This window comes from Molothrus ater, chromosome 1 (genome assembly GCF_012460135.2).
Source record: "Molothrus ater isolate BHLD 08-10-18 breed brown headed cowbird chromosome 1, BPBGC_Mater_1.1, whole genome shotgun sequence".
NCBI classification, from domain to species: Eukaryota; Metazoa; Chordata; class Aves; order Passeriformes; family Icteridae; genus Molothrus; species Molothrus ater.
Genome location: NC_050478.2, coordinates 33,989,115 through 34,004,472, shown reverse-complemented (window position 1 = coordinate 34,004,472; position 15,358 = coordinate 33,989,115). Strand labels below are relative to the sequence as shown.

The 15,358-nt window shown below is 35.5% G+C and overlaps 1 protein-coding gene across 2 annotated transcripts in view; it reads left to right on the top strand.

The window, feature by feature from the left end:
• The window catches only part of SKAP2 (src kinase associated phosphoprotein 2), a 119,476-nt gene that overhangs the window by 78,212 nt on the left and 25,906 nt on the right, over positions 1-15,358 (top strand). For both annotated transcript variants that reach the window (XM_054515516.1, XM_036406434.2), the window contains exons 7-9: positions 1,937-2,061; positions 2,966-3,029; positions 3,429-3,533. In XM_054515516.1, coding sequence (XP_054371491.1) covers positions 1,937-2,061; positions 2,966-3,029; positions 3,429-3,533 — 294 coding nt within the window. The remainder of the gene's footprint in view (positions 1-1,936; positions 2,062-2,965; positions 3,030-3,428; positions 3,534-15,358) is intronic.

Sequence of the window (15,358 nt, the reverse complement as noted above, 5' to 3'; positions counted from 1 at the left end):
AAGATTATTCAAGATTAGCTCTGTAAAAGTGTATTGCCATAAAAGGGATCATCCATGTCACAGGGAAGCAGTCTCAGAAATAAGCCAAGAGAGTAAATTTGAATACTTGCCTCATTTTTATCTTGACAAAATGTTTTTACCTTTTGAACCTGGTATTTGTTTATTCTGCCTGCGTGCTCCTATCTTCTAGGGTTTTGATAAACCTCCAGCATGGGAGAGTGAGAAATTAATGTGTTTCACTTCATCTTCTCCCTGAGGTCACAAGGGAGGGAATAATAACAGTTCTAGGCAGAAATGAATTTCATTAAAAGGAACCTAGTTAACCTATTGCAAGTTATTATTTCTAATATCTACCTTGTTGTGATTTCATGAATTTTGCATGTGTGTGCTGTTCGAAATAGAGATGGAGGATTGAGCAAATAGAAAATACTAGTACATATTATTAGTACTTATTTAAGACAGAATAAAACTTACTGTGGGGGAAGGGACTAGAAGTGAAAATAGAATGGTGCCCCAGATTTTCTCATATGATTGTGTTATTGGGTATTTGCTTGCCCTGGGTGAGAGTTCATAAAAAGGTGGAAGGACAGAGATTATGTGTCTATGTGCACATAAGATTACTAGAAAGAGTATTTGACTGGTGAATGCCCTTATGTCCATGTATGTTCACATTGCTTTGTTAGCCAATTTTTACCCTCTCAGGAGTGGAAACAGATTTTCTTTCCTATTAAATTCCCAGAAATATGACAAAAAATTGTTGAAAACAATAGTTTTCCTATTTTATCTACTGTAGAAATTTTCTCCTTTTGTTGACAAGCATAAACAATGGATGCTCAATTTGCACCTAAGTTCTATTCAGCAATACTTAAAGTAGTTTTGCTGCTGTGCCTGGTGCTTATTGTTAATTAATGCTTTTCTCTTCTGTGTAAAAAAAGCCCCACGCTAAATGGCATTTTTTAAAATATGCAACTGCACTTTGTTCTTTGTTTGCCTGTGCAAAATGTGAAATACGATGCCAGTCTTCGCTTGAATGCTGCACTGTGATCTGCAGAAATTGCAAAACTTTATTACTTTTACATTTTTGGTTTGTTTTTAATATTTGCCAAAATATGCCAGAGCACATAAAATCTGCTGTAGAATTTGGTTTGAAGGGCTCGAAAGGAGTGCACAGGTGCCGCTTGCACAACATGCAGTGTATTTAAAGTCAGATCTGTTGTAAGTGATACTTTTATAAACCAGAACCTTTGAAAAGTAGAATATTGTCTTTAAAACAACCACATGGCTGTACCTAATAAACTGTGGTAGGGCTCAGTACTTTTATTAGCTAATTAAATATTTGCTGTTTTGAGAGAAAGGCTTTTGGAATGAACACAGATGCACACACCTGAATTTATAGCGAAATTAATTCTGTATTTTTGCCATGTTGAAAGGAGGCACATCTGGGAGTGGGTGGGAGAATGTGAAAAGCAGCTTTTCCAATTGCTTAAAAAGAAGCTTGAAGTTTATTTTTTGAGTGAAGTGGTTAGTTTAGGAGGGAGCTCAGCAAGTTCTGAGCTAGACAGGTTTTCCCATTGGTTTACTGAACCTGAAAGAGACACTGATTTATAGGAAACGTGTCTTGCAAGTTCCAGTTCTTGGCTTTCCCTAGATACAAGTGTCATAACACGCACTTCTTACTAAATAAGACCACCATCTGCAAACATCCCCCTGTGGAATTCCTTAGGCATCCTACAGAAAAAATCTACTTTTGGGTACATCTTCCCTTAAAATAAAGCTTTATCTCCAGAAGCATCACTTAATCATTTGGCTAAGAACCTACGTGTTCTTTGTAAAATTCATGAAATAGAAAACAAAATCTGAATAAACGATAACCTGCTGAGCCACTTACATTCACTGTTGTAAATGAAGCTCTAACTTTGTTTTTTATCTCCAACAGACAAACAACAGAAAGGTGAATTTGCCTTAGAGGGCTACACCATCAGAATGAATAATAGCCTTCGGAAGGATGCGAAGAAAGATTGTTGTTTTGAAATCTCTGCTCCAGATAAGCGCATTTATCAGGTTGGACTTTTTTATGTTGACTTGAAATTTAATTGACAAAGCTGTTACAATTCCAGTTACTGAATTAGCATTTCAGTGAAACAACTGTCACTGATATCTTAATGAAAAAAGGAAGCCCTCGCTTGCATATATTGTATATTCATATATTAGGAAAAAAAATCTGATTAAACGTATGTATGTACATGTTCAAATATTATCTTTTTGGTCAAGAGCAAGGAAATCTATCATCTTTATCTATTGGTCATTTCAATATTACCATTTTAATATCTATTGTATAGTGTGTCTGTGTGATTTCTTGGATGAATTAAATAGTAAAAAAAGTTAAAATATGTATCAGTGTTAAATACATATTGTATTGGTCATGGCTTTTCAAGGAAACCCTACAAAAAGGCACATATCAGCTGTGCAATTCAGAGATCTATCAGCCAGACATCAATATGGAATGTAAGTTTAATAAGTTTTAAATATCTGAGATTGCGGTTGAAAGCCAGTTAATTAAGCTGTCAGGTAGTGTGTTGGAGTCTGACAAGAACATTTTTAAGAAAACTGTACCCAGCAGTCTAAAGAAATTCATGGGTGTCTTCTAATTGTCAAGGGCAAATTTTGTTCATCAGTTCTGGCTTTGACATTGATGAAGAGAAGCAGCTTTTTTCTGCACAGCTGCCAGCTGCTGATCAGAGTTTCAAATCCATCATCCTCTCCTTCAATTACATAAATTTGTCAAAATTAGCTGTACATTATAAGAAGCATCCTTGCAAGAAAAGTACCAGAAGACATGAAAAGAATTGCTAATGGTTTCTTGAGGAAGTGAAGGGAATGTTACATTCCCTCTTTTTTATTGCTAATGAAATTGTAGTTTTGTTTTTGACATTACTGCTAGTAGTTATTAATAAGCATTTAATAGTTTACAGCTGCCACTCCCAAAGAAGCAGAGGAATGGGTACAGCAAGTCAGATTTGTAATTCAAGGTAAGCCAGCCAGTAGAGCAGTTGCCTTTATTGCCAATAATGCTTAGTGACAGTAGTTCTGTCCATTTACTTATCTGTCATGTCAGTACCTGTAGGATTCCCACATGTCCAAGTTTTGAGTAGCAAGTCCTAATTTTCAGTTGTATTACAGCTTTTATATGACTTTTCTCTTTCTTCAAGATTTTTGCTTTTCTCCCAGAATACTATCTAGCTTGAAAGCTCTCCCTTATATAAACTCCTTCATATAAACTCTTTCTTACCCCTTGAACAGTGTAAAAAAAATTAAGCAGAATGTACTGGAAAGAGCAGATCATAGAAGAATTGTTTTCATTTTGCATAAATTTCTGCTTAGGCATTCTTTTCCACTAGATGTTAACTTTTTAAACCACTGTTACATAGATACAGGATCTAATGCTATTCCTGAGGAGGAGGAAGAGGAATATGATGATGTTGGACAAGCAAACAGTGACCTGATAGATGATAGCATTTATGAAGAAGTTAAAGGTATTGTTGAATTCTTTCTAACTGTGTGACTTGTGGTCATTTTGTCTTCTCTACTTCTAGTTTGATAACTCTGAGTGGCTTAAAGGAAGTGAGTAAAGTAGCACGATGAATACGATACTTTCAGATTTCAGATTTTTCTATGATATTAAAAAAAAATGTCTTCAGTTCTGAGTGAGAGAACAGTTTTCTTTAGCAGGGGCGTCAAAATAGCACAGAATGTGTAAAAGAAGTGAACTCAGGGGACCTTCAGCTCATTAACATTTTCTGGTATGCAATTTTTTTAAATTAAAAAATTGAAAAGCCTTACAGCTTTTTCCTGGAACATGCCCATTATTTCTTTTCTTTATTCATTTTGGCATTTGTATTAAGCAGAAGTTCTCTATCATTCCAAATGTTACAAGCTTCTGCCTAATACATGGTATTACAATCCTGCAAGAAAGCAATGTGTTTGTTTGAAAAGACTCTGGAAATGAACTGCAAGGAAAGCAACATGAGTGTTGACACTGTTCTGTTTCATGTTTTCCAGCATGGCTATGATGATACAGAGACTTTATACTGTGGATTTTCCAATGTGGTTGAATGATTATGCCTTTAAATGTCCAACTGTATCTGTCAGGTGGCTAAACAAAAGAAAAAGAGCTTGGCAAAAGTTCTTGATTATAGACATTCAAGTACTAGGAGAAAGGTTGCTGTTCTTTATTAAATTTTAAGAAGCTGAAAAAAAAATCAATTTTTCAGTTATCATTAGTTAACAAGTGATATGACAATTAATAATCACTTTGTATGAAATAGAGTTCTATACCCCTTGCTGTTTGGAGCAGTGCAATTATCAGCAATAATCTGAGAGGAAAAATTAGTTGTTTCATGTGATGCTGACTAACCTTCTGTATCTATTAGGTAGAATTTCCTGACCACTGGAGAAAAGAACATTTTACACTTTGTTTTGATTTTAAAATTAAGGTCATTTCAGTGAATAAAGGGTGAAAAAAACAAGTGTCTCATGAAAATGAGTATCATAAAATTATAAGATATTAATTTATATATCTTTTGGAGCTGTTTTTTGGGTTGTTCCATATCTTTGAATTGTACCTAGATTACTTCAACACAGAATGCATGTTCTGCTGAAGCGACCTGCAGTGTGTCATGCATGCTGAAAAACTCTCTGCAATGAATATAAAAACTACATTACTGGGCTTAATTTTATAGCTACACGATACATCCAAACCTTATTAGAGTGCTTTTTGGATGTTGAGGTTCTTACATTGTATGCTTGCTTTTGCTTTTGTTAAAGAAGCTCTACATATATCCTGGCATAAATTACTCTTTTTTTGAGCTTCAGTTACCTTACCTGTTCATTTGAATGCCAGATAGTAAGTAGATCTGGAGCAGTAACACATAAAATACTGGGAGAAGGGCATTGGTTAATATAGACTTTGAGTTCTTTGCTTCGAGCTCTGTCTTCAGTGAATTGCTGCCTTGGTGTGATTCTGTAGGAATTTAGAGTATTTTCACTTACATCCCATTTTTATGACAGTTTTCTGGGAGCTATTATCTCCTAATGTTGCTAATAAACCTGAAATGTAAAAACATCACAAAGAAGGGGTAGTTAAAAAAATTTAGTTTCAGTTTTTAGTTAATTTATTTCCCTGTGATCTTGGAGTGGGCTTCATTTTCATATTATCAAGTAGAGATTATCTTCCTTTATCTCATGCTTTTTCCATCTCATCTATTTGAATTGTGAACTTCTCAGGAAGGATCATTTTACTTCTTACAGTGGAGCTGTAAAACTAAAAAGTTTTGACTCTGATGTGTTGACATAATTAAGTAAAAATAAAGCATGAGTTTGCAATAGATTTTAGGTGATTATTTGGTCCTTTTATCTTCCATAAATGTGCTTTAATAATCATATGCTCAAATGGAATTACAGACTTATGACTCTGAGGCCTTAGAGCAGTCCTTTTCTTCTTAATTCATATCATATTGAAGCGTGTTAGGTGAAATGCTGGTTGACAAACCTCACAGGAGTAGGCCTTATTTGATCCTTGTGTAGCTGTTCATCTAAACTTGATGGTAAAAGAGTACATTCCAGTTTGGTTCATCTCCTTTAATTAGACCTGATTGGTTGCATTTAATTACACTTGGCTGTCCTTCCTATTTTCCCAGGTAAGTGAATTACACTTTCTTCCTTTCATGGTCAAAGGTGGAGCATCATTATCCCTGCTGTTACCTGGCATAATAATACAGAACAAATAAGAAATCTGGAATGCCTGTTAAGAGAACAGAAAAAAATTATTTGTACAGCTGCAAAGCTATGCTAAGCTCTGGAATGCAGAAGGCAAACATGCTAAATCCTTGTGAATAGGGAGAAGAAATTAATCTCCACTTTGTTTTTATCCTCAAAGCATATTCATGTTAGAGGATTCTAATCCTCTGTTTTCACAGATCCACTAGCTTTATAAATATTGAATTTCAGGTGTACAGCTCATTGTACTGTGTTATCATTTATTTGGTTATAATTTGCACTTTCTCAAGTGAGTAAAATTTTGCATTTCTGTGGTTTTCCAGTGTTTTTATGCCAGCATTTCAGAAGAAAATTAAGCCAGTTCAGTTGATAATATTTGGTTTGGTATTTTAATAAAGAGTTTTTGTATTAAAAAAAGCATATTGATATTTTTGCATGGTTTTGAAAATTGGGAAATTTTGAGAACTGTGGCAGTAATCAGGACTGACACTATATTCTCTAGCTATCTCATTGCTTAGCTATTTTTTTCTCCTGCTTGTGACAGAAGACAGTGTGGATGAATTTTCTGGGCAGAAGCTGGATATGTTCAAACCAGTATCCAGAATGCCAACAGACTATTTAGCCTAAAGCACAGATTTCAGTGGTATACACCATGCATATCAGTCTGCTGGCAGGCTGATAGTTGGGAGGGGTACAAAGAGATGTAGGAAATTTAATCTTTTGATCTGTTAAGTCACTTTCTTCTTTAATAGCCCATACAAATTCATATTGACCATGGAAGGATAATTTTCATGGCTCTCAGTATTAGTCAGTGTTTTGCTGCGGTTATTCAGGTAAAGTAAAAAAAACATCAGAACTTTCAAAGAATTCCCAAGTTTTAAAATTCCTTTGGAAAATTCTTCAGGAAAAGAAATCTTTATGCTGTCTTCAGCTAACTAGGCTTTAGTCTTTTTGGTTTTTAATAAAATCATGGAGGAAAACTTGGCTAAGCAAAATGTAAAACTTCATTAATAAAGGACCATTTTTCTTAATTAGCTATTTATTTTCTACCTTAGTCACTATATATAATTTTGCAGTCCACAGCTGAATGTTACAAGCTATAACATAGCTCCTGAAACTGTAGTATTAAATAACTCTGTGTTCTGGGTGGAGCTAAATTGATTCATGGAGTTTCTAGCTTAGTGGGATTTTAAACAATGGAGTTGTCCCTGTCATAAAACAGAACATGTGCCAGCTTTAAAGTTGTTCCTGTCTGTTACAGCCCTTGAAGACAGAATTTTTTTATTAACTTGAGGTTTCAGTGACATAGTTTTAAGGGCCTTTAGTATTGTCTTCTGTGGTTTCACATCTGTGTGAAGCACATACCCAAAACTGCAATGCCAACTACTGCCTTCCCCCTTAATCCTGTTTTTAAACTCAGCTCAGTTTGTGTGCTGTCTACCACACTCTGGCCCAATAGGAAAAAAAGAGGTGTTAATCTAAGCTAACATCTTAATTTCCAGTTGTGTGTTGGCTTTTTTCTTTTGTTCTCTTTCTCGTCACAAACTTGCATCATAGCCGTACTTTCCATGCTATACAGTATAATTTCCATTAAAATTATTCTAAAGATAAGTTTTGATTCTTATTTTGGTGGTGCTTATTTGCTGCATGGAGGTAAAACTCCCTTACAGAGCCCTTACAGAGCAGATAAGGTTGTAAATCCTGAAGCACTGTAATATGACACATGACTGGCACTGGGGCTCTGTGTCATCTCTTCTTAGCCTGCCCATAACACAGAGAACTTTCAGGTGAGAAAGAGGTGAGGATGGTGAGATTCAGTGCTTTGGTGATCTCCAGCCAATACAACTTGCATCAGTTCTTAGTTTTTGGTAAATTAAACTTGAGGATTGATTCAGTCTCTGATTGAGCACAGGATGATGGGAATGGAAACCTGGTATTTGTCTTTTGATTCCTGTTATCAGTCTTCTGCCAAACTGTTTGGTCAAACCCAGGTTTCTGGGCAATAATTCTGTTTTGCGGCATAGTTGGAAGCTTAGGTAGAGAAACTCTGTAACTAAGGCAAAGCTCAGGGAAAAGTAAGAAATGTCTTAAGTTTCATGCAATGAGAAGTGTGCTGTGCAAAGAAACACTTCAATTTGTTTACTTATTTTAAACAAAGCATTTTAAATAGTTAAAAAATTACATTGATATTGCTTCAGAACATTTCTGACATTGAATATGAAGGTAGAGAATGAACATCCTGTTTCTTTCTTATGATTGTCTCTTTAAGCACTTTCATGGTTTATTTTTTTCTAACAGTAAACTGCTGCAGTTAGGCACCATAACAGTACCATCTTCTTGCTGGACTGCTACAGTTTTGAATAAGCAACTTCTTTTATGATGTTTACCCTTTTCATGAGCATGAGGGTGGGAGAGCGAAAAGAACGTGTTCTCCAGTTGACGTCTTCTTGGAAAGAAGTAAGGATTATTTAGTGGAGTTTGAGTGTAAGTTTCATCTGTCAGACATGAACACTCATGGCATATATTTGTTTTCTCAAGATATGATGTCATATATATTGACTTCTTGACACTTGAAGTGAAGATTTTACAGCACTGTGTTAATGAAAATTCTTTTTCAGGACACTTTTGCTTCTTACAGCACAGTCAGGGTATGTGGGCCAAAGCACAGCGTTTGGTGCCAAGCAGTCCCAGGTGTGCATTACAGCTGTACAATCAGTTCCTAAAACCTGTAGGCTTAAAGAAGAAACTCTTAATTTGCCCTTGCAAATCAGAAGAGTAGGTTTAAGTCAGCAGAGACATGGGTGATTATGGAGTCTGAGATGTTACCTGTGATCATTGCTGCTAAGTCATTAGATTACATATCTTGGGACATGGTCCAAATTCCTCGCGGTGTTTATTGCTTGCCTTCGGTAGTTAGGGAATTCTTTAGTTCTCGTCCAGAAGTTGTATATAATGCTGATGTGCGGTCATTTTTTTTCCACAGAAAGAATTCTAAGTGCTTTTAATTAGCAAATGATTTCAAAGTATAATATATAAGAAGGGTCAGGAATAATTGAAGTTGAAAAAACTTGTGTGTAGGATCTGCATTTTTGAGGACAGCATTAAAGATAAGTTTTCAAAGTCATTTCTGAAAGTTTTTTTGAATAATTTCCAGGAAAACACCTTTCAGATTCAAGAACACAGCAATGGACTTTTTTTCTTTTAAAACAGTGAGGATTCTACAATATTTTTTTCCAAAAATATAATCTCAGAGTTCTTAAAAAGTATTTTTCACTTGTTTAGCTAACATATTATTGTATAAATGGAGTATTTTTGCACATACTTTCTTGCTGATAGGTGAAGTACCAGAATAAGGACAAGGGGGTGCTACAGTATTCTTACTCACCTGTAATTCAAAAGCAATTTGTACTATAAGAACAGTGAAAAGCAGATGTGAACTATCAATTAGTGTAGAGAGTAATAAAGGAAGAAGTATATTTTTTAGGTCCAAGACGTGTTGTTTTGTTTTCTTGATCACTGGGATTTGGAATCTGCTAAGTGTCAGACATGGAAATGATTGAAAAACAATCTCTTTTAACTGGATATTGTTGAATCCCAGCAGCTTTGATGAGATGGAGCCATGTCAGAATTCTGTCACTCTGGGTTTTGAGGCAATAGTCTTATGGGATTTATATTTGCCTTGAAGTTATCCTTCAACTAGTACTAAATGTTCGCAGAGACATGAGTTACGAATTCAGAAAAATATTTAAAGACATTGCATCCATAAGGTGGTTAGGAACTTGATACCTGGACCTCAGCTTTTGTCTGCGACAAGAGCTTGGGCATTATCTTCAATTACTGTAATTCTACATCTAAAGAGGGAGCCCTTCTTTCCATTGATGTTGGGTGTCAGTGATTGAAGAGGAGGTAAGACAATCTGGTGTAGCTGAAAAGAATGAGATGTCCATTGAGTGGGAAGTGGCAGGTCTTTGTGAGGAAAAATAAGGTTCACAGGCTCTTCTGCATTTCTTTTAAAGTGAGTATAAAGTGGCCGTCTGTGAACAACAGGTGGCCCATAGCTGTCAGAAAGCCTACTGTCCATGGTGCAATTCACCTCCTGCTCCCTCATCACACACACTTCTGCAAAAGTCAGGAGGCCAGTAAAAGTGGAACAATAACTGATTATTCATATTTAGTCTGATTTGCATGTGAGAGTTATATTGACTGATTGGACTCAGGGTGGGTCTGATAATGTTCTTTATTTATATTTTATTCAGTGCTATACCTCTGCTGCAGAACATTTGGTCAGTTGCGAGATTCAAAGCAGTCAATTACAGTATCTACAATAAATGGAAAGTGTGGGCTATTAAGGATAGCTATTTGTTCTCCTCCCTTGGAACTGCATGAGAAACTTCATAGTTTCAGGATTCATAGATTTCAGAGTTAACAGGTGGAGAAAATAGAAGTGATTTTCCTGATGTTGTGGTCAACTGTTAGAATACATTGAAGTAGTTCATGTGGGAAAGGCTGTGTTTATCAAAGTTTCATGTTAGCAAATGCTGGATTTTATTTATATATTTCAGACTTTAAAAGAGAAGTACCCGAAAATCCAGTCAGACCAAAAACCTAAACCAAAGCCGACAAAAATACACCACTAAAAAAAACTGTTGTCTAGTGGCATTTTAAAACTTACTTGCTTAATATTAGATGACATGAATAATGGAAGTACTTTTAATCATACTTTTCTATGTTTAAAGAACTCCTTCAAAAAGTAATTAGCTCACAAATTATTGAAATGAATTTACTTGTGGAAAGATGTTTTATTGCAGGTACTGGTCAGTAATTTTGATTCTGTTTTCAGTGCACCAGCATTAAACAATGACTCTATTGATTTGTAAAACCAGTCTGATGTGAACAGTATGTGACAGAAACTGTTTGTTATTAAGAGATAGAATCCTGTCTCAGAAAAACTTGTCATTGTGTCAAGAAAAAAGTCACACAAAGTAATTTTATTTGTATCATAGTTTTTTCAGTGTTGACTCTGTTTCTGGCAGCTGGCTTCGTGTTAAATGTGAGCAAAGCTTTGTTATGTGTGCATGTCTTCAAGGGGTTGTGGACCCAAAGTATTTTCTTTTGAAAGCAAAGTTTTCTAAGGTGGCACTGTTTTTATTTAATTAAGAAGCAGTGGAATACACTTTATGCAAGCATTCAGAGAAAATGTCTTCTTATGTGAGATAGTTTATTAAGCATAAATTTGAGGAGTTGCTGCAGTTTAGTATGTTCGAAGTAAAACATCAATTTTATTATGTATATTTATGAAAATAGAAATAAGTATTGGGGCCATTCTACTGCTTGGGTATAAATGTGATAAATACTATCTAGATAGATCAAAGAACCTTAATTTTTTGAATTTGTGATGAATGACTGCATATCAGGCTATTAAAACCATTAGATAGAGTATTTTGAGAAACGAGCAACCAGAGGTTATATGGTGCCTCAGGCTATCGCTTCTCAACTTTTCTGGTTTCCACAAGGTAGCTATTAAAGAACCATAATTTGTGCAACTGAATTCTCAAGTAAGACCCAGCAAGGTGGGCTCTAAAGGCTGAATTAATCATTCTGTTAGTGTAGATACAAATATCTGATTTGAGCCTTTAGAAATGCATCAGCATAAATCCTTCTGTAAATGTAAATCCTTTCAGTTTGCTACTCACTTTTCTTCCCGCTCTCTTCAAAATGGAGGAATTAACCAAAGAAATACCACCAGTTGACCAGAGCTTTGTGAATTTTTCTGGCTATATGTATGTATATCTGATTTGTTTGTGTGTTGCAGTGTACTGTGTTTGCAATAGATGTCATATTTAGTTTACACATATATAAAGCAGGTAACACAGGAAAAGGCTGCTTGTTTCCTTGTCTCAGCTGCTGCTCCCTGGGCTGGGTACAAGTTTTTGAAAGAAACAGGATGGTTGCTCCTAGGAAAGGAAAATGGTCAGCAGGGTCCAGCGCCTGGACCACATGGTGGACCAGGAGGAGAGGGCAAGATGTTGCAGTCTGCTGTGCCCTAGAGGCAGTAGAGGGATGATCCAGGGAAATGCAGGGTGCAGGCACACAGGTAAGCTTCAGCAGCAAAAGGGAGAATATTTTCTTAAGAAGTTGGAAGAGACTGAGGAAAGTTTTTTGGCAAGTCAGTGAGATTTGTTTAAATGGCAAGATAGGAGGACAGTTTTCTTGTCCAGAAAAGGGATGGTTGTCACAGTGGTTACTTTGTTTCAGTCCTTTTTTTTGAAGTCTTAACTTTTCCTCTGCCTAAAAACTCTGTGGTTTAGTGAAAACTAGTTTAGGATCTCTGGAATTTACAGTAACCTTAAAGAAGATGTTCAATACTTCCATCTTTGAGTTGTGGAAGCGTTCTGCCTTAGCAGTCTGAAACAATTATTCTGTCCTTGGATCTTAACATAGAACTGGGGATTAAAGGAAGGAATTGCATTTTCAAAAGAAAGCATTATCTACCGGAAAGCCTGTGGATCCTAGCGTGAGGGTCGTGCTTCCATTGTCCTAAAATACACTAACTGAATTTATCTTGTTTGCATACCTCTCTCAAATTTTACTTCCTTAAAAATTAAGAAGAAATATTGGGAAGAAATACTTTGCTGTGAGGATGGTGAGGCACTGGAACAGGTTGTCCAGAGAAATTGTAGATGCCCCACATCGCTGGAAGTGTGTGGGTTATGTGCAGCTTTGAGGAACCTGATCCAGTGGAAGCTGTCCCTGCCCATGGCATGGGTGTTAGAATGAGATGATCTTAGAGGTTACTCCCAACCCAAATGATTGTATGATTCTCTGATAAGAAGTGACACATTTCCACCAGTAGATGTTGAACAGCAATTTCAGATGATTCAGTTAATAAAAGTTCAAGATGGGTATGATTTTGTTATCACTTCCATACAGGTCATAAAACCTGTATAAACCTGGATAAACTGCCTATCTCAGACATACAGGTAGTGCTCTTACAGTGCACCTGGGGCTGTGTTGTGTTTCTGGCAGTCCAAAAGCACCATCTTGTAGTGAATTCTAGCATTATGGAACTCCAGGAACCATGTTCTTTTGGGGTACAACTGCATGCCAATCCCACACTGACCTGGGGAGCTGCCTGGAGAGCAGTTGTCATCTCCTGCATATGAATTATTGCCATATCCCAGTGTCCTACCTCTTCTCTCTGAGGTGCATTGTGGTTTGTGGTGTGTAGGGCTAGTAAGATCTGACATCCAGGGTGGTGGCTCCCAGTATGGACCTAATGTATGAGAATTGAAGAATGGGATAGCATTTGTAGAGATTAATATGGGACTGTTATCCCAAATGTGGTACTTGTAAACAGTCTGTATTGCAAGTGTAATTTTCTGCATATTTCTGATTTAACCTGATACTAGTGAATCATAGCAATAACATTTTCACTTCATTTCATCATTTTAGTTGGAGAAAGGATTTAGTGTAGTTGATATAATTTTGTTTAATGGCCTGGCCCATAAACAGTGGAAAAGAGCAGTAGTGTGGGTTTGTTACTTTCAATGAAAATACCCAAAGGGTGAAAACTGCTGAATTTTTTTTTGTCAGTGTGCAGTTAGTGATCAACACAGGGAATGCAAAAATATCCTGGTATAATATTTTTAAAGGAGTTACAAGAGAAGCATCTGGGAGCCAGACTTTGCTTGTGGAAACATGCCAACCACTGTATTGTGTTTCATTTCACTGACATGAGCTATGCCTTGCCTTTTGTCCCCTTTTTGAGTAAGTTCAGGAAGCATACTATAAATTTGAATACATTAACCTTGCAGATTATTATAGGATATTATGTGGTTTAAGCAAGATGCTTTATGAATTGTATGTATGTAAATTTTATGTCCAGTCCCATTTGTAATAATTAAGAATATGTAGTTTTCAGAAATGGCTTTTAAATTTAAGACTTGCTGCTGATCAATGATTATGAGAAACTTTACTTGACATTTACAGACTTTTCCTATCATATAAATTTGAGCTTGAGAAATATAACTGCTGTACATGGTTGTCAAATAACACTGTAGTACAGAGTTATACAGTATAGATTAGTTAATTGAATATTTGATTGCTGAATGTATTTACATTGGGAACTATTTATACTTTCTATGTAGATTTTAATAGCCACCACATTTATTTTAGCAAAACATTTTAATTATAAGGTTTATAAAATGTCATGTTGAACACTTAAATTATTTACATAGCTAAGAGCTATTACAGGTTGAGAGAACAAACAAATTCATTTTAGTTACAGTGAATTCATATAAATCTTTATTATGTTTAGAAGAATATTCCTATGCCACACGTATTTAGGCCAGCAATGTCTAGCACAGATTCCTGTGAACCTACAATAGAACCATGGAATAAACTTAAAAATTATTGTTGTTTTGTCCCTTTGAGAAACTAATTTGCATTCTGTCCAATAATTGCGACTATTTTTTTTTGCTAGGGTGATGGGGAACAGAGAAGGAAGCATTTTTTGTTCATCAGACAAATAATTAGATGAGCATGTAGAAACATTAAAATCCAAAAGATATTCCTCTACATTGTTGAGACCTGTTAAGAGTAGAGTTATAAAATATTTTATTCTTTCTTTAAATGTTTAAGTATGGATTTATGTAGGATGCCTATGACCTCAATTTGGGATGCCAAAATTGAGGCTTTAGGAACAATTTTGGAAGTAGAGCCAAAATTGTGCTTTTGTTGACATTTAGCATGAAACTTTATCTTCAGAGATGCTTCTGTTCAGGTGTGGAAGTTGTTACCTAATATCTTGATCAAAAAAGTAAAGGTAAGATTTTAAAAAAGGACCTAGTAAGACTTAAGGAATTTGTACTGAGCTGGATTTTGTAATCACTTACGAAATTTTCACCTTCTTTGATGGCCCATCAAACAATTTTTTGATTTCTGAGTTTAATATATTCTGACCAGTTCACTCAGCATATAGGATTAGACAAATACTTGATTTCTGACAAAACATCCCAAAACACTGACTTTATTTGTAAATACAAACTGTCTGTGAATATGAAAATGGGAAATCAGTGAATGAGTTTCTGGAAGTGGATCTCTATAATTTCTTTTATTCTTCATTATAGTCATTGCATATACACGATGAACTTGCTTGTGATGACCTTTATCTTTTCTCTTGAGAAGAATTACTATTATCAGGTCTTTCTTCATGAGGAAATAAAAAGGTCAGTGGAAAAGCCATCTCTTATTTCTATGCAGTGCACCCTGCACTTTGGCATATATATATTGAATTTTATTAATAATAATTATATAATTTTGTCAAATAAATGTTAATATCCCAAAATTAGGCATTCTACGTGGTTTTCCCTGGTAGGTACTCCTGCTTTTTCTACCTTTTTTCTATCTCCTCTCCTCCAAAGCTTGCTATTGGTGTAACTGAGATTTGACATGCTTCTCTTTCTACTAGTTCTGTCAGACTAGCAGTTTTTTTCCTACTTTAACTTTGAATTGAAAAACTCTTAGTTCTTTTTCATCTATGTTACCCCACACCCAAAAAAAAAAAAAAGGAATGTAGGGTATG